General features: G+C 49.4%; 1 protein-coding gene across 13 annotated transcripts in view; it reads left to right on the top strand.

The window, feature by feature from the left end:
* Nucleotides 1–26,859, top strand: part of MICAL2 (microtubule associated monooxygenase, calponin and LIM domain containing 2) — a 222,047-nt gene that overhangs the window by 81,359 nt on the left and 113,829 nt on the right. For all 13 annotated transcript variants that reach the window (XR_014231383.1, XM_082341338.1, XM_082341347.1 and 10 more), the window contains exons 4-13: nt 4,233–4,440; nt 8,336–8,452; nt 9,851–9,952; nt 13,564–13,719; nt 17,271–17,371; nt 22,004–22,261; nt 23,433–23,548; nt 24,399–24,525; nt 25,171–25,261; nt 26,403–26,550. Coding sequence is in view for 12 of the 13 variants with exons in the window: in XM_082341338.1 (XP_082197464.1) it covers nt 4,233–4,440; nt 8,336–8,452; nt 9,851–9,952; nt 13,564–13,719; nt 17,271–17,371; nt 22,004–22,261; nt 23,433–23,548; nt 24,399–24,525; nt 25,171–25,261; nt 26,403–26,550 (1,424 nt within the window). In the remaining variant the exon portion in view is untranslated. The remainder of the gene's footprint in view (nt 1–4,232; nt 4,441–8,335; nt 8,453–9,850; nt 9,953–13,563; nt 13,720–17,270; nt 17,372–22,003; nt 22,262–23,432; nt 23,549–24,398; nt 24,526–25,170; nt 25,262–26,402; nt 26,551–26,859) is intronic.

The raw sequence follows: 26,859 nt of genomic DNA, 5'->3' as shown, positions 1-26,859 counted from the left end.
TCTTCATTTCCTCTCTGTAAATTTCTGAGGTTAGTAAGTGATGGTAATTGTTACCCAGAAGTAACTGGGTGTGACCCAGATACCAGAGAGTCAGACCAGGGCAGGGGCAGGGCCGTGTCAAGTCAGATGAGCGTTCGCTCCTCACCAGAGTGGCCCTTGAAGTTGCTGTGAAGAGCCCGGTCTGGGCCCCCCCTCACAGAGATGTCTCCATCCTCGGCTCGAACCATAAGTGGCTGCATCTCTCATAAGCCCTCCTTACTTAGCACCGTGAGGCTGTGAGGCCAGGCCCCCCGGGGCAGGCCCCCCGGACTAGCATGTGGAAGGCACCTAGGATCTGATGACTCTCTGTCCTGCGATTCTGAATGAGCTGTTTTTACTTGTGGTAACCCAGTAACAGTCAGGGCCTTCCTGCCTGGGTTTAGATAAGTGGCCTGCCCTAAGAGCTGGTGAGCCTGGGAAGCCACGCCGGGAAACGTGAGGGCACGTCCCTGGAACCAGAGCACTGCCCAGGGAGCTGGCCTGCGGGTCAGCATGCCGGGAGGGCTGCCACTACCAGGGAGACGGCACCACACGTGACCTTGTGTCACTCAGCTCGCTGCCAGGTCTCCGGAGGCACTAGAGAGGCTGCCACTGTCCATGCCCAAACCGCCACTGCCGTGGCACCTGCCTGAGTGGCTTCCCAGGACTTGCAGGGGCTCTAGCTTCGTCCAGCCTGTAAATTTCCATCCCAGGGAAGCTCAGCTCAGACACAGGCTCAGGCCTTCTGTGCAGAGGCCTTGTGCACTCAGGCTGAACACAGCTCCGTTCAGGAGGCCCACGTGTGCTGGGTGCAGGGAAGGAGCGAAAACTGGCCTCCCTTCATCCTGACCACACCCCCTGCGGTCCATCCTCACGGTCAGACAAGCAGTTCAGAGCACAGGCTTTGGACCCACCCTGCCTGGGTTCGTGTCCAAACTTGACCACTTCCTCATTAGGTGACCCACCTTGGAGCAATTTCTGACCCTCTTTTGCCTCCATTTCTTAGCTCAAATATGGGGGTACTAACAGTACCTGGAGCAAGTTGCTTAACTTTTTGATGCCTCAGTATCCTCACGTACAAAGTGGAGATGGTGATGACAGTTATCTCATAGCTAAGGCAGTTGGAAGGATGAAATACATGAAATGATTAGGACAGTGCCTCGCAAGTAGAAAGTGCTGAGCGTGATACAGTTTAGATCCTATAATCATCCTTTTCAGTGAGGCGCAGAGCCTGGGTGAGTGAGCTTGTGAATGGCAGACCCTGGTCTGCCTGCTGCCTGCAAGTGCTGGCTTTCTCTGCCCCACCCCACTGGGCTGTCTGCACACGGAGCCCCCAAGGAAACTGGAGGCAGAATTCAGAAGTGGAAATCAAGCCTCCAGACGGCTAACCCTGGCTTAGCCCCTGCTCCGCTCAGCGGCTCCCTCCAGGGACCAATCCTTCTAGCATTCCTGGCACCAGTCCCAGAACACCTACCCACTTAGGGGTTGGAAGATGCACCGTGTCACCAAGAAGTGGGTAGTGCTTGTGGGGCTCCCCTGGGAGGGCACAGGGGGTCCTGTGTGAGCTGGGGCTGCCCCAGCCCTGTGCCTTGACAGTGGGTGAGGCCCCTCATCCCCTCTTCCCACCCTTTGATAAATAAAGAGATGATCTTTCCATGTGGTGTTTGTCTCTCTCCACGAATGTGGAGGTCTAAGCACTGCCAAGCTTATCTATACAGTGGACTTCCTGCTGGTGTTGGATCTGCCCTGCTCCCCACTGCGTAATAAATTTGTGTCGCCTGAGCACACAGATCTGCTGACATCCGTGATCCTGGTGGCCTTGGCAGACTCCAGCTCCCCCAGCCTGGGTGGGAAATGCAGGCATAAACCCTAGCTGACGTGAACCGAACATCCTGGTTACAGACGGACAGCAAGAACTGGGTGGGCCGTGAGGGTGTGGGAAGTTCCTTCATCCATCAGTTCTTTATTGAGGCCTCCTGTGTGCCAGGCCCTGTACTGGACACGGGGACAGCTTTTGAGGAGCTTTTACACTGGCCTGGGAATCAGATGCAGATAATTATAACACGTGGAGCTTAGTTCTGGGGTAGCACTAAGGACAGAGCCTGTGGGAGGAATGTATAATCTAATTTGGGGCTCGGCCTCAGGGCTGAGTTTTAATGAAAAAATTTTGTTCCTTGGCACTGAGTCCTTAGCAGTGAAGCCCGGCTGCGTCTGGGAAAGGTGGAGAGTTCCTTTGGGTTGACTTATCACAGCGCTTTGCGTTCGTGGTCTGTTTGCACTATGCTCGCCATCCAGAGCGTCAGCTATGGGCAGGCCAGGGGAGCCCTCTTCTCGCCCGCTCCTCTGCCCAGGCACGTAGCAGCCGCGGTTTTCGGCTTCTTGTCAGAACTCCGAGTTCCCATGTTAATCATAACAAGTGTGCTCCTAGAGGAACGGGCCTGGCCTTGGCCAACAAGCCTTCTCTCCTGTCTTGATAACATCTGTACCGAATTTTCTCCCTTTATGTAATTAGGCCCATTGGTATTTGCTTTGGGTATGACTGACGTCTCTGAAATTTCAGGCCCGAAGTATGAGCTGGCGCCCAGGGTGGTGGGAAAACTGAGCTTTCATCAGTGGGATTTCAGGTTTAGCCTGGAGGGTCAGAAATGGTACGCCAGCTACTGTTTGCATGAGAAATGTACAGCAGTCCCCCAACTGGTGGGAATGGGATCCCCTGCCTTGCCCCGGGAGCGGTGCCGGGTCAGGCCTGGTGGATGATAGAAGGATGCAGGAGGGCTCCCCTCCTGCCCTTCCTGCCCTTCCTCACCCCACATCCTCCCACCCCACTCCATCCCTGGCCCGGGAGTGACAGAACTCAGCAAACAGGAAAAGATGCGCTAACTGCAAAGAAATGCAGTGAATCTAGACTTAACCCCGAAGCCAACCTCAGAGTGTCGGGGTTTGGAGCCTTGCTTTGAAATGCCCGTCATGGTCTGGCTATGTCTGAGCCAGAGGAGCTCTTTGGGGTGTGAGATAAAGAGGGAAGCTGGGCTTGGGGGAGCTGGTTCTCTGCAGTCAGCTCCAACCAGAAAGGAAGCAAAAGGATTTGCATACCCGCTCCCTGTCTCTGGAGTGAATTGTATCTCAGCGGTGACTTCATTTCCCCTAACAGAGTTTCCACCAACTCTCTGGGAGGTTCCAACGAGTAAGCCACACTGATTGTGGTGTGGGAGCTTCTGATATGCTTATTTGCAGTTCCCCTTTGGGAGTCTGGAGGCCCCAGATGAGTGATAACTGGATGATGGAATATAGCAAGGGGAAGGGGCATGCATTTTTTAAGATAAGTTTTGATCCCAAGCAGAAGGGATGTTTCCAGATGCCTGTGCAATGTCAAGCAGTGGGGTGTGGGTGCAGATCTCCTTCCCTGTGACTTTGCTGGGGTATCCCCAGTTAGTTAGACCCCCCAGTTGAACTCCTGCCTCTTGAAGGTGGTTCAGGAATTGCTTGGGAGTAGGGCAGGCGGCTGCGCGGGGTTGTCTCTCAGCCAGAATATCACCATTTTCCCGTTTTTATTGGATTGGTGCTGCACATAAGATTTTATTTGAATGGAAGGACTTTTGCCCAGTGTAACTAGTTCGGTAGGTCATTATGTGTCTTCCCTTCTTTCCTAAGTGGCTGTAGCTTCCTTGGGGAAGGACCCTTGTCTTGTTCAACGTGACAGGGTCCATTGAGACCTAGCATGGGACTTGAACAGAATCCTGTTTTGTCACCTCTGCCCACATGGCCCCAGTGCCTACAGGACCAAGACCATACTCCTTCGCTTGACATTTCAGACTCTCAGCGTCTAGTTCCAGACTAATCCTTGTCTCTTTTCTCTCCTTTCCCCCAAAGTATCCTCCTCTCCATCCACCTTGAACTAAGAGGTTAAATGCCAGAGCTGGGATTTAAGCCCAGTTCAGTTTAACTCTGAACCTCACGTGTATCTTACTGTGCCTCCCCCAAATCCTTTTACCTCTGTGTCCCTCACGGGGTTTGGCACAGTGCCTGGTGTGTGGTAGGCCCACAGGTAATGTACATTGGATGGATGAATGGCGGGTCCTAACAGGTGCTCGGTTTGCACTCACTGGTTGATTTGGGTGGATGGGGGTTTGCTCCCCAGTTACACTGCTGACTAGGGGCTTGTGTCTACAAGGCTAGAGGTTGCTGAGTGTCTCTCTCCTCTCTCCCCTCTGCAGTGTCTCATCATTGGGGGAGGACCGTGTGGTTTGCGCACTGCCATTGAACTTGCCTACCTGGGGGCCAAAGTGGTCGTGGTGGAGAAGAGGGACACCTTCTCCCGGAACAACGTGCTGCACCTCTGGCCTTTCACCATCCATGACCTGCGAGGCCTGGGAGCCAAGAAGTTCTATGGGAAGTTCTGTGCCGGCTCCATCGACCATATCAGTGAGTGGAGGCACTGGTGACACCCCATGTGGGGAGGGGGCTGACCCTGGGTGGAGTATATCTCCACATTGTGGAGACCCCAGGATATTTCATCTTGCAGGTCTCTGGGGGCTCCACACATCCAACTGGCAGACATTTAATTCCAGGCCCTGTGCTGTGCCCCACTGGGCTGGAAGCACCATGAGGCCAGGGATCATGGTATGTCTCATTCACCAGAGTATCTCCAGGGCATAAAAGAGTACTTGACACATAGTAGATGCTCAATAGACTTCTGTTGAATGAATGAATGAAATATGGGAAACAGAGGCAGAGATAAGTAACAGAGTCTGCACCCTCAGAAAACTCACTGAGATTTTGTCAATAATAAAGTGTGCTTTAATAGAGCAGTCAGACTTGCTAAAGGAGCTCAGAAGAGGGAGCCACATAAAACCATTCAATGGGCCAGGTTGTCAGGGACCTCTTAGGTAAAGGAGTTGGGACACCGTGTTGCCTGTTTGGGGAACCAGGGCAGGTTTTAGAACAGAGGAATGCCACCATTGACAGATCCTGTACCAGGTTTCCCTGAACTTTAAAAAGAGAGAGGCCATCGTGATGAGGGTTCATCCAGAAAAGAAAAGGAATTGGGAACGTGGATTTCATGTCCCGGGCCATCCCTGAATGCTTAGGTGGGGCAAGGTGAGCACTGAGGCCTCCAGCTCTGACGTTACTTAGGCCTGGGCCTCTCAAGGCAAGATCTGTGCAGACAGGCTTTGGAAGAGCAGCCTCCCTCCTCATGCTTTGCAGGGAGGAGGTTTTGAGCCATTTTATATACAGCAATCATGACTCATAAAAGGGAAGTTAATACTGTGGGGAGAGTTCAAGCATTTGAACAGATTTGGGTCCAAAATCTGTCTTGTCCATTTTCTGTGTGACTTGGCTCAGATTCTTTATCTTCTTCCAGCCCCAGTTTTGTCTCCCCTAAATATGATTGATGCCTGCCTACCAGGAGGGCCGAGAGGATTAAATGAGGTCACGTGTGAAATGTGCTATCTCTGTGCCTGGCAGGTCGTAGGTGCTCAGGAAGTGCTTTGCATTCAGTGGGGTACAGTGAGCAAGAAGCAGCCGGGATCCCCAAACCAGAAGTAATTCAGAGCTGCAGTCTCTCAACCAGTGAGTGGAAGGAGAACCCTGAGAGCCATGTTCTTATGAGGACAGGCACTGATGGGAAAAGGGTGTAGGGTTAGGGCGGGAACAACTGGAGAGAATTATCAGCCAGACGGTGTAATTCAGTCAGATACGGAGAACTTACCAGCAGTGGCCCAGGGTTTGTTCCCACTCCGGGATGAGAAAATTCCAAGAGTCCATTGGAAAGAAATTTGGATTTGCCCAGAAAGCTGCAGTGTCAGCTTTCCAGATATTCCTCACCACCCACAGAAGAATGTATATTGGTACCAATTTAGAATGACAACATTATGCACCATTTTCCCATCGAGCCTTGCTGAGAGGCAGAGCCGGGCATCAGGAGGTCTCGGGAGGTCCCAGGCTGCCAGGCTGCCTTGACGGCCGGGAGCCCCTCACTGCCTCATTAATGGGGCCCCCATTTAACCCCTAGTCCTTGGAAATATGCCAGCATGCAGAAGCACTGGCAGGGCTCTGGAATGGAGATTCGAACGTTCAGAGTGATCATTGTCAAGGGCAGCTCTAATACCCGCGAGGAGAGAGGCAGGGAGAATTTACTGAGCACCTACTGGGTGCCAAAACCAGACAGACTAAGAACGTTGAAACTTTGAGGAGAGGCCAGGCCTCCCCCACGGCCTGTTTCCAGGCAGGAGGTGGGCTGGGTTCTTTAAGCCCCAGCTGATGGGCTTCCTTTCAGCCTGACCATGGTCTCCAGCCCCAGCTGTGACCTGGTCCTCCGCCCTGCTCCGCACTTCTCCACTCGTCCTGTGTTAGCATCCTCCTCCAGTTCCCAGTGCTGATGGGCACTCCCCATCCCAGCCCCCTCTCCTTCCTCCTACCCTCGCCTCTCCCCGAGTACCCATTCCTTCCTCTCACCCCGAGGCCAGAGGCCGAGCTGGCCACTTCCTCTCCAACTCTAGGCCCTCTTGCTTTCCTTCCCTCCTTTTCACCTGCCCTTACCTCACACTGCCCTCCAGTCCTCTGATAGAGCCCATTACTTTTCTTCATCTCAAAGTGTTTATTCTAGAAAGAGGCGACATAGACTTTGCCTATACTTTCTACTCATGCCACCTTCCACTGTGGTCTGATTTCTTCTTGCCACTGTGCTAAAGAAATTCTCTCCAGAAGCTTCCCAACCTCCCGTGCCCTGGCCTCCTGTAGTCTTCATTTTCTTAATCTCTCCATGGGATCTGGTATCTTGGTCCCTCCTCCCTTGGCTTTCAGGACTGCCTGCCGCTCAGGGCCTGTTCTGCAACCCACCTTGCCCCCAGCCCCCAAGCCCTGCCCCATTCTGTTTACTCATGTTTCCTCTGTTAGACAGTGTTCCATGTCTCCTGGGCCTAGCATGGCACCTGGCACATGGTAGCTGTTCAATAAATGTTAAATGAGCGAAGCCCACAAAATACAGAGGGACCCACAGATAATTTGAAACTTCATGCTCTCACAAATGTATTTGAAGCCATGCCCATTTGTGCTCAGTGGCAGGAACAAAATAGAGAAACAAGGAGCCACTCCTTGGGGGAGTTTAGGAGAGTGGGTAGGAGGTGGGAAACCATGAGCCCAGCTTTGTGGGGAGGAGTCACCACCCCACCCCTTACCCTGGATGGCTGAGAGCTTAGGTAGAGTCGCCCATAGGGTGAGCCGTTTGCCCTCTGACTTTACGTATTGGCTCTTTGCTGTCTCTCTGTTTACGCCTCTTTCCATCTTCATTTTATCAAACCCACAGCCCCGTTCAGGAAGGAGGCAGGAAAGAGAGAGCCACCATCATTATAGGATTACCTAACAGCTAGAGCACAGTCTTGGAAACAGATTTGGGTCCACATTCCAGTTTTGTTCCTGTGTGAGCTTGAGCAAGTCACTTAGGCTTGTTGAGCCTTAATTTCTCATCTCTAAAATGAGAATAGAGAATTCCCTGGTGACCAGTGGTTAGGACTCCATGTTTTCACTGCTAAGGGCCCAGGTTCAATCCCTGGTTGGGGAACTAAGATCCAGCAAGCCAAAAAAAAAAAAAAAGAAATTTTTTTTCATTAGAAAACAAATAAAATGAGAATAATTACCCCAAAGGGCCACTGGAAGGGTTAAATGAGAGAACACAGAGCGCTTAGCACATAATTAGTGCTCAGTAATGATCGTTATTGGTACAGGCATACCTTGGAGAAATTGCAGGTTCAGTTCTAGACCATCTCAGTAAAGCGAATATCCCAATAAAGCGAGTTACATGAATTACAGTGCATATAGAAGTGATATTTACACTATACTATAGTCTTTTCAGTGTATACGCATAACAGAATTATGTCTAAAAAACAATGTAAATACCTTAATTTTAAAATGCTTTATTGCCAAAAAATGCTAACCATTATCTGAGCCTTCAGTGAGTTGTAATCTTCTTGTAATAGTAACATCAAAGATCACTGAAAACAGATCACCATAACAAACATAATAATAATGAAAAAGTTTGAAATATTGCTAGAATTGCCAAAATGTGACACAGAGATACAAAATGAGCAAATGCTGTTGGAAAAATGACACTGGGAGTACTTGCTTTGATGCAGGGTTGCCATAAACCTTCAATTTGTAAAAAATGTAATATCTGGGAAGTGCAATAAAGCAAAGAGCAGTAAAATGAGGCATGCCTCTATATTGCTATGCTCAGAAATCATTGAGCAGTGATAATACAGTGTTCTGTATACAGGAGACACTCAGACATTGCTCCTGACAGTTCATTTCTTCCCCTCAGGTATTCGTCAGTTGCAGCTCATCCTGTTCAAGGTGGCCTTGATATTGGGGGTTGAAATCCATGTGAATGTGGAGTTCGTGAAGGTTCTAGAGCCTCCTGAAGATCAAGAAAATCAAAGTACAGTATAATTTTCCTTTCGGTCTAGAAATCCGATATTGCAAAACGGAAATCATATTTGCAGCTCCTAGAGGATGTTCCTGTTAAGGTTATTCTTATTGAGAGCTGTTTGGCATAATTTCATCAGCGGATATTTTACCTTTGTGGACCATTGCTGTCACTTGAGCTTTGCTCTTCAGCTCCCAGGGGATTTGTTATTAAGTATTTAACATATAATTTGGTTACCCTGTCACTACGAGGCAGCAGTTTGACAGATGAAGTCTAAGTAGTAAGTAGGAAAAAGTCATAGATTCGGTTGTCTGATAAAGTTCATTCGCATACTCTTCAAGCTGTGTGTATACACACATAGATATGTGGATACACTTATTATACCCACATGATATTTTAAAATCCAGTAAAGAAAGTGAAGTTTCTAGAGCAAATATGAAATAAATGTTCAAAATATTATTTAGTATATAATATTTTTAAGCTTTACTGAAGAATAATTTACAAACCACAGAATTCACCCATTGTGGGTATGTCTTATTTAGTAATTCATCTCTTGTTCCTATTAGTATATTTATATAAATTCTGATCTTTTATATACATCGTGGTCAGAGAGCTTGTTCATGATGCCTCTGCATCTTACTTACTATCAAACTCTTCTGCTGCTGGGCCGGGCTTTCAGTTTTTGGTCCAGCTTCATGTCAGAGACCTCATAGTTTCACATGCAGGTTACAACTCTGATTTCTCCCATCCTCTGTCCAGAATATTGAGAATTTAGGGGAGGTGTTAGTTGGCTTTTGCGGCAGGACAGCAGCTGTAATTTAACTTTGAGACCTGTGTGCTCTTAACCTTTCGCAGACCCCTAGTGGGTGTTAAATCCTAATTATGGGTAACCAGCAAGATTGCACCTGAAAATGGTTTCATAAAAGACCAACAAGAACGTTTTGCCCAACGTATTGCCCAACAAGAACGTTTGAGCATAATAAAGTAGTAATTCACGCTGGTTTCATTATACCCTGCACAAGCTTTTAGTTCTGTTTAGCAATGGGAGGGGACCAAGGAATGGGGGGATACAGAGAGAACGTGGTAGAATCTGTTGAGATAAATAAGGTGCAAGTGAGATTGGTGTGAGGATCGTTAGGATAGACTCCCACCCTTTATAGAAACCAGTAAAACCAGGCGTGGAGTTAGCACTGCTGGTTTACCTTGTCCTGGATTGAACTGAAACTAAAGCCAGAAGGACTCCAAATTCAAGTGTGAATCTGGACAGCTTGGGTCTTTCCGCTGGAGCCTCTGTCTGGGGTGCCCATACCTGTGGCATTATCCATTTCTCATGACCAACACAGAGAGCGTGTAATCACTCTGTCCTGCCATCTCTCACTGCCAACTCATCTCACTTTTCTGTCCTGGCAGAAATTGGCTGGCGGGCAGAATTTCTCCCTGCAGACCACTCTCTGTCAGAGTTTGAGTTTGATGTCATCATTGGAGCCGATGGCCGCAGGAACACGCTGGAAGGTGAAGACTCTTCTTCTTCTTGGGGCTGAGGATGGAGGGATGGGAGTGGGAAAGGGTGTATCAGGAAGGGTGTGGAGAAGGGGGGCAAGATGGCAGGTGCCAAAGCTGGATGGGGGTCTTGATAGAAGGCCAGACTGCCCTGCTGTGCCTGAGGCTGAGTGTTTAGAGAACAGCCATTTAATTCTTTCTGAACCTCTGTTTTCCCAACTATAAAATATGGATAATAATAGAACCTCTCAGAACATTGCTATAAGGGCTGGGAAAATGTAAAAATGTTTTATAAAAGAAAGACACCATCCATGGAAATTAAAAGAAAAAATCAACATACATTTACTGAGCATCTGCCAGTGTGAAAGCCATGGTGCTAAGCGCTTTCATACTTACTTCTTCCAACTAAGAGAACCAGTTTCCTACTCTTCATGGTACTGGTTTACCGTGAAGTATAATACCCCAGAAGGAGGACCCCATCTCTTCTCATAACTTTAAAGCACGCTCACCGCTGGGCAGTAAGATAAGTTTTGCCCAAACTGTCAAAGAACAAAACAGTGCCTCTCTACTTCTAAATTTGGAAGCGTTAACATGTTTTTAGGGAAGAATCTAGTCAGGTTGAGAGAGGAAGAAACGCCATTGCCGAGAAATGCCTTCAATCACCTCCACCCCAGCCCCAAGGTTAATTGGTGCACAGGTTATACTAATTTGCGCCAGCTGTACTAATTTAAGACCCTGGGTTGAGGACAGAGTGGTCCCATATGGCGTCTCTTGGGCTGGGGACAGGTCTGCTTTCTGAGCTTGCCCTGCTCAAGGGCTGCAGGCTGCAGATGTCTGCTGGGGAGGGCACCTTCTCTGAGGACAGAACACCCTCCCTAAACTAGGGCTGATCTCACAGAACTCAGGATGTGTAGTCTGCCTAGCTGAGGCACTTCCCACCTGCTATAGACCCGCTGCTCCTTTCCTCTTTCTTCACTTCCATACCCGCTCCCCCGACCCAAGCATTCAATAACGGATATCAAACAAAAAAAAATTTAAGCTGCCAACCTGAATGCTGTACTGTTAGAATTTTTGAGCCCATTCTGATGGTTTGAGAAAACTGTAAGTGTGAATATAAAAATCCAGGATCCATGCTCAGCTGTGAGGGATGGTTTGATACGTTGTGAACATGAAAAGCAGGGCAGGAAGGGGGAGAACCACTTGAGCAACTGAGGACCAGGTAAGCAGACTAGAGCAGGGTTCCCAATGGGCACTATTGGCAATTGGGGGCCAGTTTTTGTGGTGGGGACTGTCCTGTGCGTTGTAGGATTCTTAGCGGCACCCTCAGTTGTGGCCACCAGAAGCGTCTCCACACTTGGCCAAAGGCCCCTGGGGGGCAAAATCACCCCAGTTAGATACTAGAGACTAGTGGCCATTTTGACCATTTCCACAAAGGTCTAATGAAGAATCAAAATGAGGGAGTAATGAATAGAAACCCAAGGTTATTTTTCTTTGTATCTATTTATTTCATTTATTTTATTTTTGGCTGCGTTGGGTCTTCGTTGCTGCGTGTGGGCTTTCTCTAGTCATGGCGAGCGGGGGCTACTCTCCTTGTGGTGCGCGGGCTTCTCATCGCAGTGGCTTCTCTTGTTGCGGAGCACGGGCTCTAGGTGCGTGGGCTTCAGTAGTTGTATGCGGGCTCTGTAGTTGTGGCTCGTGGGCTCTAGAAGGCAGGCTCAGTAGTTGTGGTACACGGGCTTAGTTGCTCTGCAGCATGTGGGATCTTCCCGGACCAGGGCTCGAACCCGTGTCCCCTACATTGGCAGACGGATTCTTAACCACTGCGCCACCAGGGAATCCCAACCCAAGGTTTTTAGTCAAAGGGATTTTTGACAAAGAAGTTTGGGAATCGCCATGAGGCTTCAGTGTATGGTAAGCAAATGTGAGGGGAATTCCCACAGGTGCTGAAGACAATGGTTCTGTCTGCTAGCAAGACAAATGCCTTGCATTAAGCAAAGTAAACAGCAGTACCTGGGGTGGAGGGGAAGTTCAGGACTACAGGAAAAGACAGATGCTAAAAAGAAAGCTGATTAGAAGGAGGTGGTCCACTGAAACGGGACCACCTGCTTGTGATCCTCTGTGTAACTGCCTGTGATATTGTGGTTTATAATAAGGCAATTATATTTGGTCTTTGTCTCCTTTCTGGCACAGCTACCCAAACCCTTGGAATTTCCTGAGCGATAAGGGCAAATAGGAGCATTTTTTGTTATGATATTTGGCCTCTTGTCCGTGGTTCCTGAAATCAATTCAGAGCCATACGGGTGAAATGGGTGTCTTGTTATTCATAACAAGCTCCTTTTCACACCGAGTTTATGTTAATGAAGAGAGTTTTGGAAAGCACCTAAGGAAGGGAGGGGACTGGTTGCCAGGGGAGCCAAACAAGTGATTAGAGGGTTGGAACTTTCAGTCCCACCCTCTGACCTCCTGGGAGGGGAGAGGGGCTGGAGATTGAGTTCAGTCACCAATGGCCAGTGATTTAATCAATCAAGCTTCTGTAATGAAGCCTCCACAAAAACCCAAAGGGTACAGTTTCCGGGTTGGTGAACACGTTGTTTGGAGAGGGCGTGAAAGCTCCATGCCCTTTCCCCATAACTTGTTCTAAGCATCTCTTCCAACTGGCTGCTCCCGAGTTGTTTAGGAAGTAAGATGTTCTCTGAGTTCTGAGAGCCACTCTAGAAAATTAATCAAATCCAACGAGGGAGTCCTTGAACCTACAATCTATAGCTGGTTAGTCAGAAGCACAGGTGACAACATGGGCTTATAATTGGCTTCTGAAGTGGAGGGCAATCTGGTGGGACTGAGCCCTTAACCTGTGGGATCTGATGCCATCTCTGAGTAGATGGTGTCAGAATTGAGTTGAAGTGTAGGACACCCAGCTGCTGTCCTGGAATTGCCTGTCGGCGTGGGAGGAAAAAATAACCCATATTGTAATTGGGTGCAGAATTCTTATGGCCATTAAAAAGCGATTTCAATGTATACCATTGAAAACTGTAAGAACCTCGATTAATCACTGAACTAAAATAATTGCAAGTTAGAATTCCATCTATTCATTATACATTTATTGAGTGTGTACTAAGTGCCAGTCACTATGGACTGGAGGTAGAAAGAAAATTTGTTAAAATCTCTGTTGCACAGGAATTCAGTCTCATAATTCTACTGTTCAAAGGGGGGGGGGAAACATGAGAAATGCTGACAACGTAGTTTTAATTGTATAAGTTTAAAGTGCAGATGGGTCTTTCATGAGACTACCTTGCAGCAATGCCTAACACATCCTCTAAAGGATGAGCCCTGTGATTGCCCATTGGAGAAGCACAGTTTAGCCTTTTGTTTGTGGAAGCCTAACAGGGATAATTGGTCCTATTAATTTTAGAAAAGGAAAAAATCCCACTGACTTTGAAAGGCCTCCAGCGGGTTTTCTCCTCGGGGACAAACCTCAGCATTTCTGCCTGTCCCCTGTTCTCTAGATCCAAAGTTCTGGTTTCACTGGCCTGTGGGCCATCTGAGAATAGCTTTCTCAGTAATCTTTTCCAGTTTTCACACCAAATCCAGAAGAAAGACCCACTTTTCCTCTTTTCCTCCCACAGGGTTCAGAAGAAAAGAATTCCGTGGGAAGCTGGCTATTGCGATCACCGCCAACTTCATAAACAGAAACAGCACAGCTGAGGCCAAGGTGGAAGAGATTAGCGGCGTGGCTTTCATCTTCAATCAGAAATTTTTTCAGGATCTTAAAGAAGAAACAGGTGGGACCCTCACCTTTCTCCAAACCAGGCCATTGTCCGTGCTTCTCTGTAGCGTACAGGGGTTGGGGGAGGAGGGCACTCAGCTTTCCCAGCTCTTGGGGACAGGAGACTCACGCTGATAAAGTGGAAGCAGGGATTTCTCTTTAGGATTAATAATGGGCAGGATTCCTTCGGGGACAAGAGGGATGCTTGAGGGAAAGTTCTAGATGTTGTACATGAAAATAGATAAACATTTATTTACTCAGGAGACATGTACTGAGTGCCCATTGAATGCCCGCACTCAATGTCATGGGATACAAAGTTGAGGTTGACACGGTACCCTCCCAATAGTGGCTCCTTGTCTAGGGAGGGACAGCTACGGAAACCATCCTAATGCAGGCTGGTGAATCTAGGCCCGACGCCAATATGGAGATCCCAGAGCGCTCTGAGGGGGAGCCAGTAACCTGTGGGTGGTCCCTGAAGAAGCATAGGTGCTTTTGTCAGTGCGCCCGCTGCCCTTTCCCTCAGGAACAGTCAGGGATGCCGGCGGAGGCGGGGCACGACACTCACCCAGGGGCATCAGTTGTCCCCAAACCATAGGACTTGAAGAAAGAAGGGATTCATTCATTTACTCAACAAATATTTATTGAACACCTACTATGTACCAAATGCTGTTCAAGGGCGTGAGATAGAGCAGTGGGCAAAACAAGCAAACCACCCCCTCGGAGCTTATATTCTATGGGTTGCGGAGGGACCATCAATAATCAAATAACATGTCAGGTGGTCTACAAGGATAGTGGAGAAAAAAATAAAGCAGGGTGAGGGCGAAGAGGGATGAAATTCCTGCTCCCAATTAAGTAAATTTCAGATATTTTCCCTTTTTGACCTGATTTGGAAATATATATATTTCTCCGTGGAAAGGCAGTGTAACAATGTTACATAGAAGTTTTGTACTAAAAATAAATCATTAACACCCAGCACCACCTAGCACAGGAACAGTCCTCATTTTCATGTAGTCCTTTTCGGTAATTTTCCAGCTGCATCCTTTTTACATGGCTAGAGCTTTTGCCATAGAGTCAATCCTGTTATTCTCCTTTTCTCATTCAGCATCACATGTTAAATACTGTCCACTGTGCCCAGTCCTACTGATGGTCAGGTTTGTCGGAATAGCTCTTGAAGTGGATATATTGTCACCCACTGCTGAAGCATTTAAACCAGGGGTTGGCAAACCTACCATGTGTTTTTGTATTGCCTTCAAGTTAAGAATGGTTTTTCATATATTTTGAATGGCTGCAGAAAAATCAAAAGAAGAAATTTTGGGGACAAATTGAAAATTTATGAAATTCAAGTTTTACAGTCCATAAATAGAGGTTTATTAGAATGCAGCCAGGCCGCTTTGTTTACCTTGGTGCCATGAGGGCTTTCGACACAGACCGGATGGTCCACAAAGCCCAAAATATTTACTCTCTGGCCCTTCACGGAAAAAGTTTGCACACTTCTGATTTAAACCTTTCAGTTATTTACTGTTACCAATAAAACTACTTCTTTTGGATTATTTCCGTAAGATAGCTTTCTAGGAATGGGATTAGTTATTGAGCCAGACTCTGCTTCTTACTGGCCACAGCAATGTGTGTCCACTGCATGACCCTCTGAGTGTCACTATGGTGGCATTATTTTATTAAAAAAAAAAAGTATTTCCTTCCAGCATATTATGTCCTTTTGAATGATTTAAGAATTCTCCAGCCCTCTCTTCCCCTCAAAAACCAAGAAAATAAATGCTTAAATAAACCACCAAATATAAATTATGACAGGACATCAAGTTTGTTTTTCCAAATGTTTCAATGAGCTTCCTTTGCACTTTGCAAAGGTCATCACCTTTGGCCATTGTTCGACAACAATGCCCCTCACAGAATGAGAGCGATGAATTTCCTCAGATCCTCTGGGGGGCCCTGTGCATTGATGGCTGTTTCCTATTTAACAGTAATAAAGGGGTTTCCATGGTTACCCAGCACGCCTCTGTGATAACTGCTGATAAGTTGCCTTGCCTCTGTTCCTTTCTCTCCCTTCAAAGAAACCGAACCAGTGGTTCTCAAACTTGAGTGTGAACAGAATCACCTGTAAGGCCTGTTCAAGCACAGATTGCTGGCCAGACCCCCAGAGTTTCCCATTCTGTAGGCCTGGGGTCGGGCTCCAGTTATTTGCATTTCTAATAAGTCCTCAGGTGATGCTGCTGCTGCTGCTGGCTAGGGATCCTACTTTGAGAAACACTGAGCTACGCTGTCATCTTACGGCATTGTTTTAAGGCAGAAACCTAGTCTATAAAGTCTTTTGCAATTGGTGGAAAGCACAGAAAGATACAACCCAGTCCTCTGATTGAGTTTTTCTACCAGGGCACCTGGGTTTTCACACATAACAGGGGGATGGTGGAAATGTCCCTTAGCAGTCTTCGGAGAATTCACACAGCTCTTTGCATCTCTGGTCACATGGAGGAAACGGTGGATGGGACTTGGAATCAGACAGGCTGGGGTTCAAATCCTGGTTCTGTTGCCACTTAGCTGCCATGCCACAGACAGCACTGTGCCTTCCTACAGCACATACTCAGCTGTGACTTGGAAATACTGGTCTACAGCCCCAAAGGGCTTTATGAGTTTTAAAAGAAACAGTGGCTAGGGGACTTCCCTGGTGGCGAGGTGGTTAAGAATCCGCCTGCCAATGCAGTGGACACAGGTTCGGGCCCTGGTCCGGGAAGATCCCACATGCTGCAGAGCAACTAAATCCGTGTGCTGCAACTACTGAGCCGGTGCCCTAGAGTCCATGAACCACAACTGCTGAAGCCCGCGTGCCTAGAGCCTGTGCTCCGCAACAAGAGAAGCCACCGCAATGAGAAGCCTGCACACAAGACCCAGTGCAGCCAAAAATAAATAAATAAATTTATTAAGAAAAAGAAAAAGAAACAGTGGCTTAATCATATTGCAATATATAGCGCAGTGGTTAAGAATCCGCCTGCCAATGCAGGTGACACGGGTTCGAGCCCTGGCCCGGGAAGATCCCACATGCTGCGGAGCAACGAAGCCCATGCGCCACAACTACTGAGCCCACGTGCCTAGAGCCCGTGCTCTGAAACAGGAGAAGCCACCACAATGAGAAGCCTGCGCACAGCAACAAAGAGCAGCCCCCGCTCACCGCAACTAGAGAAAGCCTGCTCATAGCAATGAAGACCCAACGCAGCCAAAAATAAATAAATAAATAATAAAAAAAAAACATAATTAGTATAAAAAATTTTTTTTAAATGTATCAAATCAACATGTACACCTTAAACTTACACTATGTTATATCTCAATTTAAAAAGAAAAGAAGTAGTATCTTTGTGGAACTGTGAAAGCTAGCTGTGGTGACTAGGGTAAATTCTGGCACTTGATCTTATCTTTGCTCGCCTTTTATGTCTTAGAAACTTGTCTAACACCAATATTCTGCAGGTAAATAGTGAGACCTGTAATGAGGCAAAGCAGGGCTCCTGACACACAGTAGGCGCTGAGGAAATAATACTGAGCCCATGAACCTTCTCTTTTCAGGGATTGACCTTGAGAACATTGTTTACTACAAGGACTGCACCCACTATTTTGTCATGACTGCCAAGAAGCAGAGCTTGCTTGACAAGGGTGTCATCATTAACGTACGTATCGCTTGGCTATGATGTCCTGTCTTTCCCTTTGTGACCTGGGCTGGCAGCATCAGCGAGTGTGGGAGCAGATGTCATCCTGCCAGAAACTGAGTAATGGGGGGAAGAGGGAAGGGACCACCATCCACCACGCCCTTCTCCTTGGTGGTGCGTGAGTGTTGGATGGAGGAGCCCACACGAACAATAGAGGCAGAGGTGTTTCTGCAGAGAGCTGGGCTGGTGCGGGAGGGGGAAAATGCTGAAATTCTTACCCAGGTGTTAAGTGTGGGTTCTTAACCACTGAGAGATCAGCTGAGTCTTTTCCTTTCAAGTGTCTCATTTATCCCTGCCTCCTTTTCTGGGAGGTCACACACATACTTTGGAGGCAGATGGGGGCTCCTTGTCCTAGCGGGATCCAGGCAGTTTCACTTGTGAATTTCACGCTGCAGCCCCCTTGTCATGGTGTGGGGGAAAGCCCTATTGCAGTCAAGAAGGCTCAAGTTGAATCTTCGCTCTGCCACGTATTAACTCAGGACTGTGACTAAGCTGTTTGCCTTCTCTGAACCTCAGTCTTCTTGTCTGCAGAATAGGAATAATAGTTTCTAACTAAAAGGATTGTTCAGAGGAATAAATTTTAAAACGTATACAGAGCGCTTGGCATGTAGCAAGTTGGTAGATTCCCTCCATAACTTCTCTGCCTGGTTTGGACACTTGCTTTTTTGTCCTGCTGGCTTCCTGGCCTCTGCTTCCTGCCTTTGCACCTTCATGCTTACACAGAGAGCAGGGCTGCAAGGAGGAAGCATGTGGAGCGGCCAGCCCCAGGCTGGCACCTTCTTTGGTCAGGTTTCAACCCCTCCAGAGACCCTGTTCCTGCAGCTGCCGCTGCTGCTGTATGTACCCTTAAGATAAGGATCATGCAGTCCAAGGTCAGCCTGCTCTTGGGATGTCGGCCTGTAGCCCAGGCAGCACGGTGACCATTCATTGCTGCTTGTCAGAGAAGAATGTGCCTATCCTCACGCCAGCTTGTGCTGGCAGCTGGCTGGGCAGCTTTAGTAACCCAGCCCTCCCCTGGGCCTCCTCTACATCAGCTCAGGGCTTTGCTGAGAGCCCGAGTTGCTGGACAGAAGGCTGGGAATTGGCGGGGAGGGCGGGGGTGGGGTTGAATGAAGCCTACTTAGCACAGTCAGCAGATGTGCGAGCAGTGGTTTTCAGTATCTGGTGCCCCACTGCTGACCCGGTCTGGGGGAGGTGAGGCCATGTCCCCATTTTCCCTCTGTTCCACAGGTGTCCCTCCCAAAGTTACCTCCCCTATTGGGATGCCTGTGTCAGATAGGGAAGGACTATTTGGGGTCCAGGGTGCAGGCGCAGAGGGTACCTTTGCAGAGGAGGGTCTAGGGAGGCTCTTGTTATCCCACCCCTGGAAAGTCAGGCCAAGTTTGACTTGGGGTTCCTATTTCACTGGCTGAGTACTTCGGCCTGCTGAGATGCTAAGGTTCCCCCAGGTCATCCCAGGGTGTTTGTCCTGGCCACAACATGTTGCTCATGGTGACTTGATTTTTTGGCAGTTGTCAAAGCCCCTCCATGCTCCCCTCTCAGGCTGTGTGTCATGGCACAAGTGGGTGGGAGCTCCTCGCTCTGGTCCCATAATTACTGCAGGAGCTGGGAGCAGATCCCAGGCCCACAGTTGTCCTCATCAAGGCCTCCCTTCTCCCTCAGAGAATCCAGGAGTATCAGCTGAGCTGGTGCAGAGGGCCCTCTAGGTATAAGACATGAACTCTAGAAACTGGAGGCCATGGCTGGACATGGGAGAACTGGACACCATTTGGTTCAGGAGCCCTGGCTTGAGTCTCCAGGTGTCCAGCCAAGCTCTGTAGCATTTGCATAAGCTGGGAGCTGACCCCTCTACCCCTCTACCCCGAGCTACTTAAATTACCATTTTTCTCTCGCTCCCAGAGGAATGGCAAGTCCTCTGTTTTCCTGTCCCTGTATGGGTCAGCGTCTTCCTCGAGACGCACAAGGTGCCGAGTGAATGTTTGTTGAATGACTGACTGACCTGCTTCCCCATCTATTCCTGCTGATCTCTGGGCCTCTTTCTATGACTACTGAAGGGAGAGTAAAGTTTCTCCTCAGGAAACCCTGCCTCTGGGCTCCCAGCTGTGTCCGTCCTTCCTGGCCCCTGCCTCTGCTGGTCCATGCACACACAGGCTTGGTCTCACCTCAGTAGGAGGGAGCTTGGTTGCCAGATGTGTGAGGTGGATGGAAACACGTCACAGCTGGTCTCTCAATGCCGAGTCCACCCTCATTTGAAGCAGTGAACAGACATTGTCTGACCTTCTCTTCTGGTCTACAGCTTCTTTCCAGCTTTTCACTTGGGGTGACTAGTCTTCCTGTTGGATTCCCCACCCTTCTCTCATGTTTACTGCTTCCCTCTCTCCCTCCCCACCTCCGTCTAGGACCCAGCCTCTCTTCAGTTCCCTGGGCCTGTGCAAAATGAGGTCCAAATTCGCCCCCTGCCTTTATCTTCATTTAGCACTCCCTTCCTCAGCTCTGCCCACTTTATTACAGCCCTGTTCCCACTTTTTCTCTCTCATCCTTGTTCTCATCTGTTCCCTACAAGTCTGTTCTGCCATCCGCCCACTCACCTGGGACCTCCTGCCCTGCAAGGCCCTTTGACTTCTCCCAGCAGCCCTGGGCCAGGTGGCTGTCATCCCGGCACAGCGGGGGGGTCTGCCCCTTGGCCAGGTCTCCACAGTCCTGCGTGTGGCTTCAGCACCAGCTGCCACCTTCATCATACAGTGTCCACATTCATCCACCACCCGGTCCTCCGCGGGGGTTCTTGTGGCATGTTTTGAAGGGGGGGTATTTTTGAGATTTCTCCATTCACTCTTCCACACCTTCAAGAAGGAGAGTGATTATGTGATATAAGAATAGATATGAGAAAGGAAAGCGAATAATACGAGCTCCAGCCTGGACTCCATGACCTGACAAAGGGCTCTTGGGCCAACACTGGGTTCCATTTAGTTGATGTGGCTTGAATGTGGAAATATTAGAATTTCTGGGAAATCATGGCTGTTGGGAAAATTGCCACAGTAGGTCACTGTTTGTAGTTGAGGCTGTGCCTTCTTAGACCTTTCTAAATGCCCTTGCTGGTGCCCTCGGTGGGTCTGGGATCACTTCACCATATGGTGTGGTTTGTGCCATCATGATTTATTAGGGACAGGAATTCCCAACCATTGAGAACTTCCCAATTCCTAGGCTTTGGGCTAGGGAGTCATGTCCACGGTCTCATTCAGTCCTCACGTGGTCCTGTATAGGGAGTAGATTTTGTTAGTCTCATTTTACAAATTCAAATTTTACAAGTGAGATTACGGAGACTCAGAAAAGTTCAATAACTTGCCCAAATTTATGCAGTCAGTAAACAGAGATGGAATTTGACCTGTTGATCTCACTGACCCAAGGCCTGTGTTGGTCTTATACACTAGTCCCTGCCCCCTGCCCCAAGGATTTGCATTTTCTGTGTCTCCTTTTGGGAAAGATAGTCTTTTAGTTTCTATAGCCACACAATGAGCAGATTGGACTCTGGGAGACATCCTATAGTTCATTGCCAGTGTCCCTCCAGGGTGGATATCCTAGTCCTCTAAGCTCAGGGTTCTCTACCTCCCAGCAGGGAAGTGTAACAGTTAACACTGTAAGAGCAAAGCAGAGCCCTGAGGAGCCCTCAGCCTGTTGAGAAAAGGGTAACTGATAGTGGAGAGGAAGTTTGAGAGTTATGCCAATTACCCATTTCTTTTTCGGACTTGTTTGACCACTAGCCGCAGCATTTCTGGACCACATTAGCTTAGCTTAGTGTGTTATAAAATCAGTCTTACTCATTTGCTCTTTTGTCTTTTAGTTTCACTGAAAGTTATCACAAGAAGCAGCCACATGAAATATGCTTCTGTATTTGCTGCAGGATCATTACTGAGTACACGGTTCATGACTACACAATGTTCTCTGTCAAAATTCCTATGTCAGACAGTTCTTTTAGAATTTAGTGCCAGGAAAAAATATCCTCCCCTAGGAATTTCTATGCTTCCTTCTTTCTGATAAAGAAAACCCTGTATATATCACATTTCCCTTTTGCCTTGGATGCCAGGAAGCTCAAAGCCAAATTTTTTTTTAAAATTTATTTATTTAATTTATTTATTTTTGGCTGCGTTGGGTCTTCTTTGCGGTGCGTGGGCTTCTCATTGTGGTGGCTTCTCTTGTTGCAGAGCCCAGGCTCTAAGCCCAAGGGCTTCAGTAGTTGTGGCTCGCGAGCTCTGAAGCGCAGGCTCAGTGGTTGTGGTACATGGGCTTAGCTGCCCCGCGGCATGTGGGATCTTCCCGGACCAGGGATCGAACCCATGTCCTCTGCATTGGCAGGCGGATTCTTAACCATTGCGCCACCAGGGAAGCCCAAAGCCAAATTTGATGCTTAATCATAACTCTGTTAACGTTCACAGATGGCTGATTTGGTTCCTCTTTATTCCCTTGGCCCCGATTTTCTATTTGTTTTGATTAGCCTCTCTGCAAGTCCATTCCATGTCCTTTTACAAAGAAGTAGGTATGACTCCTTGCCCTTTTGAGGGGCAGGTTGCTATACTGTGCTCTTGTTCTTTCCCCCAGGACTATATCGACACAGAGATGCTGCTGTGTGCAGAGAACGTGAACCAGGACAACCTGCTTTCCTATGCACGCGAAGCTGCAGACTTCGCTACCAATTACCAGCTGCCGTCTTTAGACTTTGCCATGAACCATTACGGACAACCCGACGTGGCCATGTTCGATTTCACCTCTATGTACGCCTCCGAGAATGCAGCCCTGGTGCGCGAGCGACAGTCACACCAGCTGCTCGTGGCCCTGGTGGGCGACAGCTTGCTTGAGGTACCGCCTGCTTTTGGAGCCCCCTCATTCCTGCTGGAAGACAGATCCCCACATTGCTATTCTAACTGGCAGCATCTGCTGTCCTGCAGCCCAAGGGAAGGACAGGCTCTCAGCCAACTGGCAGGACTCTGCAGAGCCCGTCCTGGCCTCAGAGCCTGACCTTTGATGAAATTTAGAGGGGTCAGTTCTGCCTGTATACAGGCAGGAACACTTCCTCTTGCCCCTCTGGGTTTTTCTGGGCTGACTTCTCGGTTGAAGTACAAAATTAAGCGGCCCGGGTCAGGCCATCCTTCCCAGAGCGTGCAGATCTGCAGCTGGTTGGAGACTTCTTCCTCCTCTGGGTGGATTTCTGTGGCCTTTTCAGCATCGAGTTTGAATAGGAGCAAGAAAAGAGTGTGGGCCCCAAAGTCCATGGCCTCCCTGCTCAAAATTCTTCCCAGAAAATCTGCAGATGCTAGGATTCTTACATTAAATGAATGATTTCAGAAAGGGTAAATTTTTATCTTAATGTAAGCACTGACCAAAAAATGTTGATGTATTTATCTGAAGTTAGCATCAAATTTCAAACCACGCTTTGGGTGCACATGGAACAGTTTAGTTAGAACTTAGCTTGGTGAATCAATGCTTGCTCACCACTGTGTGCGGACTCGAACCTAAGCTCCTTGCTTAAGCGCTCAGCACCCTCCCTGCTTCTGTCCCAATCCTCCCTCCCAGCTTTCTCTCTCCTGGTACTCCCCACCCGTGCTCTCTGCTGCACCCAAACCAGACGGGCTGTTTTTCCATCCGGCTCCGTCATTTTCCCGCCACCAAGCCTTTGCCCACACTGTTCCGAATGGATCAAGATCAGAATCCTATTCATTCTTTAAAATCAGCATGAATGCAACTCTTCCCTGAAGCATTCCTTGATTTCTGTCTCCCCCGCCCAGGGTGGTTTTGCCTCTGCCTTTTTGAGCCCCCAAAGCAATTTTGCTATTCCCGTGTCATAGCACCCTTGCATATGACTTTGTGCTACAGCTATTGGTGTTTGTGGTGAGTCCCAGTGGGCTGCCTGTCACCTCTCTGTCCCCCCAGTGCCTCGCACAGGCCTGGCAAACACCAAGTGCTGGATAGAATGGGATGGCAGGCTGGGGATCACTGGAATCAACTAGAACTTTGCATGTGTCCTTTGCAGCCGTTCTGGCCGATGGGCACCGGCTGTGCCCGCGGCTTCCTGGCAGCCTTTGACACGGCGTGGATGGTGAAGAGCTGGGACCAGGGCACTCCTCACCTGGAGCTGCTGGCTGAAAGGTGAATATTGACAGCAGGACCCTCAGCTGGAGGCAGGGCCGGGTCAAAACTCAGGCAGGAGAGGGAGTGAGGCTGGATGAACCTGGAGCCTCTGCCCCCTCTCATCTGCCTTCCCACATGTGGCCTGATTTCATCATTGGGGTCCCCAAGGAAACGTTCTCTGTCATGATCTACCTCCCCCAGTGACTTTCCGTGGGGGCCAGGCCCTTAAGCCCTGGATGCCAAAGAGAAATCTTCATCCAGGGCGGCCCTGAAGTTGGGGTTCTTGGCACTGCTGAGACACTGAGGAGCCAGAATGGGTTTAGGGGAAGCTTCCATTGCAGCACTGAGTCCCACTCTGTTGGGGGCTGGGTGCTCTGACCTCCCAGGCCTCTTCTGCTGCTGAGATCCTGGGCTTCCTCCCAGACCCCTGCTGCTGGCCACATGGCTGTGACAGCTGGTGGACCAGGATAAGTCAGGGCTGGCGGGTGGGGACGGGCCCCTGCTGGTCTTGGGTGTGGAGACCTGTGGTCATGGGGGACCAGCCACAGGAGGCAGCGTGGCTGAGTGGCAGTTATAGCAAAACCACAGGTCTCTGGGCTGCCAGCTCCAAGTCCCTGCCCTCTGCCCCAGGGAGGAGGCCAGCCTCACCACTTCCCAGGGTCCCTCCTGCTTCCCCTTGACCGTGTTGACCCTCCCCCGCTTTGCAGATCTCGAGAACCAGGAGGGCCAGGCATTGCTGGGAAGGGTTACGCAAACACAGATCTAAGAAGCTCTTGGGAGCAGGGGAAGGCGGGTGGAGGGGAGGAGTGGAGAGAAGGCCGGAGGCTGCAAGAGCAATCCTTGACCCCTCTGCTCTGCCTTCCTCCAGAGAAAGTCTTTACCGGCTGTTACCTCAAACGACCCCAGAGAACATCAACAAGAACTTTGAGCAGTACACGCTGGACCCGGGGACGCGGTACCCAAACCTCAACTCAAACTGCGTCAGGCCCCATCAGGTAAGGCCTTGCCTGGAGTCCTGTGTGGGTCACCAGGCGCTGAGCGGTGAGAAGTGGGGGGTCACCTAAAATCTTGGCACATCTTTGGGACCCAGGCCACCATTGCCTCTTGGCCCAAAGGTGAGGCCAATTCCTCTCTCTGGGAAAGCCACAGAGTAAAGCAGAGTCAGCATCTCTCTAGCCAACAGGAGAGAACTAGGACACATGTAAGTGTGTGTCCACATATGTACGTGTATTTACGTGTGTTTATTTGTCACTGAGCATATGCATTGCTGAGCATACCTCTCTCAAATAATCTACTTGATCAAATATCAAGTTCTTTCCGTCCGAGGTCCTAGAGTCTATTTTTTCTCCCATTGACTTAGAGTCACACAAGTGTGCAGTCAATAGCACAAAGAATGGTGTGAATTTTAAAAATCAGCCAATTACATATATTCACACTCGAGTTCCCCCACATTTGGGTGGATGACAGATCCGCAGCTCTGTTTCAAGTTGCTGGTTCCCTTGCTGAAGGTCATGTCCTTCGGTGAGAGAGGAAAAGGGCAGCCAGTGTTGATGAGTGGGTGGGGTGGGTTCAGTGACCCTGCAACGACTAGGGTTTGGGGAAAAACTAGCAGACAGCTGTGTGTCCTCTCTCGCTCCTAGGTGAAGCATTTGTACATCACTAAAGAGTTGCACCAGTGCCCTCTCGAGAGGCTGGGCTCAGTGAGGAGATCCGTCGGCCTCTCCAGGCGGGGTAAGTGGCCCTCCTGGGACCCCAGCTTTGCAGGGAGGAGGCCTGCTAGGTGACCACTGGGGCACAGGCCCTGCAGCCAGCCTGGCTCTGATCCAGTGACCTGCATGACCTTGGCCAGGTGCCTCTGCTCTCTGCACTTCACTTTCCTCATCTGTAAAACCGGGACAAGGACAATACCAACCATAAGATCATTGTGTGGGTTAGAGGCGAGCGCTTGGCACATTAAAGTGAACCGGAATGACTTCCCTGGGACTTGCTTTTCTTTTCCTGTTGTTGCCAGTATGAGGAGTCTTGTCTCCCAGCTAGATAACAAGCTCTGTGCGCTTCACTCTTTTCCTGGTCTTCCAGGGCCTGGCACAGTGCTGGGCACAAGGCTGGTGCTCAGTGCGGAGGGAAGGGATGATTAAATGACCAGCTTCCCAGCGTCCACCCGGCTGTGCTCAGGTCACCATCCTGCTTAAAGACACACCTGGCTTCCACTGCCTGCCCAGACCTTGCATCCTGCCCGCCACTGGGCAAACTCAGCCTCACCAGCCACTCCTCCCTGCCTTCCACACCCACACGCCCTGCTGCTGCCGGCCTTTAATAAACCATTTCACATAACATGGCAGGCTTCTCTAGATTCTTTGCCATGGCACAGTCGTTTTTGTTTTCCTGGAGATCTCCTTCTGTCCTAGACACTCTTCTAGAAGCAGTCAAATGCACCTCCTCCATGACCCTTTCTTTGGCGAGTTCCCCTGCCCTGGTAGACTCTGGCAGACACGCTCATGTGCTCCCCTGGCATTGGGTTTCTCTGTTATTGTCACCCACCGCTGCGTCTGTCTTCCCCACAGGATAAGCATGTTGTTGGCAGAGTCCATGTCATCCTCGCCTCTATGTTCCTAGCCTCTAACCAGGACCTGGCCAGAGGGGGTCTCAGGAACTCTTTCCTGCAGGAGAGCATGCTTCCTGTCCCAGCATCCTGCCCTCCTGCATGCTCTTGACAGGACCCCCTCATGGGGCTGCAACTGTGCCCACAGCCCCTTGCCTCAGTGCTGTTCCTCCCGGTCCCCACCCGTGGTGGCCGACAGAGCGGGTCCCCAGGGGAACTGCTGAGATTTTCGTAGAGCGCTTCACCACTGTCCGTCTCCTCTTGCTGCAGAGTCAGACATCCGGCCCAGCAAGCTCTTAACCTGGTGCCAGCAGCAGACCAAGGGCTACCAGCATGTCAACGTCACAGACCTGACCACATCCTGGCGGAGTGGCCTGGCCCTGTGTGCCATCATCCACCGCTTCCGGCCTGAGCTGATGTGAGTCTGGGGCCCAGCTGGACCTGGCGAGCCCCGCATGGCCCAAGGGGACCCTGGAGACAAGGGAGACCAGGGCTGTTCTAGGTGTAGAATCTTCAGGACGTAGATCAGTATTTCTCTTTGCGTACTTTCAATTTGAATTTTTTCTTCAGTTTGTTCTTTTCCCTTTGCACCGATTATTCTGCCAGCAACTTGTTTGATCTGCGTTCCTTCTATGTAAGGAGCAGAATGACTCAGGCTCAGTGATTGATTGCACTCACACACCAAACCCCCTTCATTTGGGAAATTTGAGTGTTCACAGCTTGGAGC

The sequence above is a fragment of the Balaenoptera borealis genome (assembly GCF_965194805.1).
Source record: "Balaenoptera borealis genome assembly, chromosome: 11".
NCBI classification, from domain to species: domain Eukaryota; kingdom Metazoa; phylum Chordata; class Mammalia; order Artiodactyla; family Balaenopteridae; genus Balaenoptera; species Balaenoptera borealis.
The sequence above is the reverse complement of the archived record's forward strand: the minus strand, read 5'-3'. Positions and strand labels throughout refer to the sequence as shown.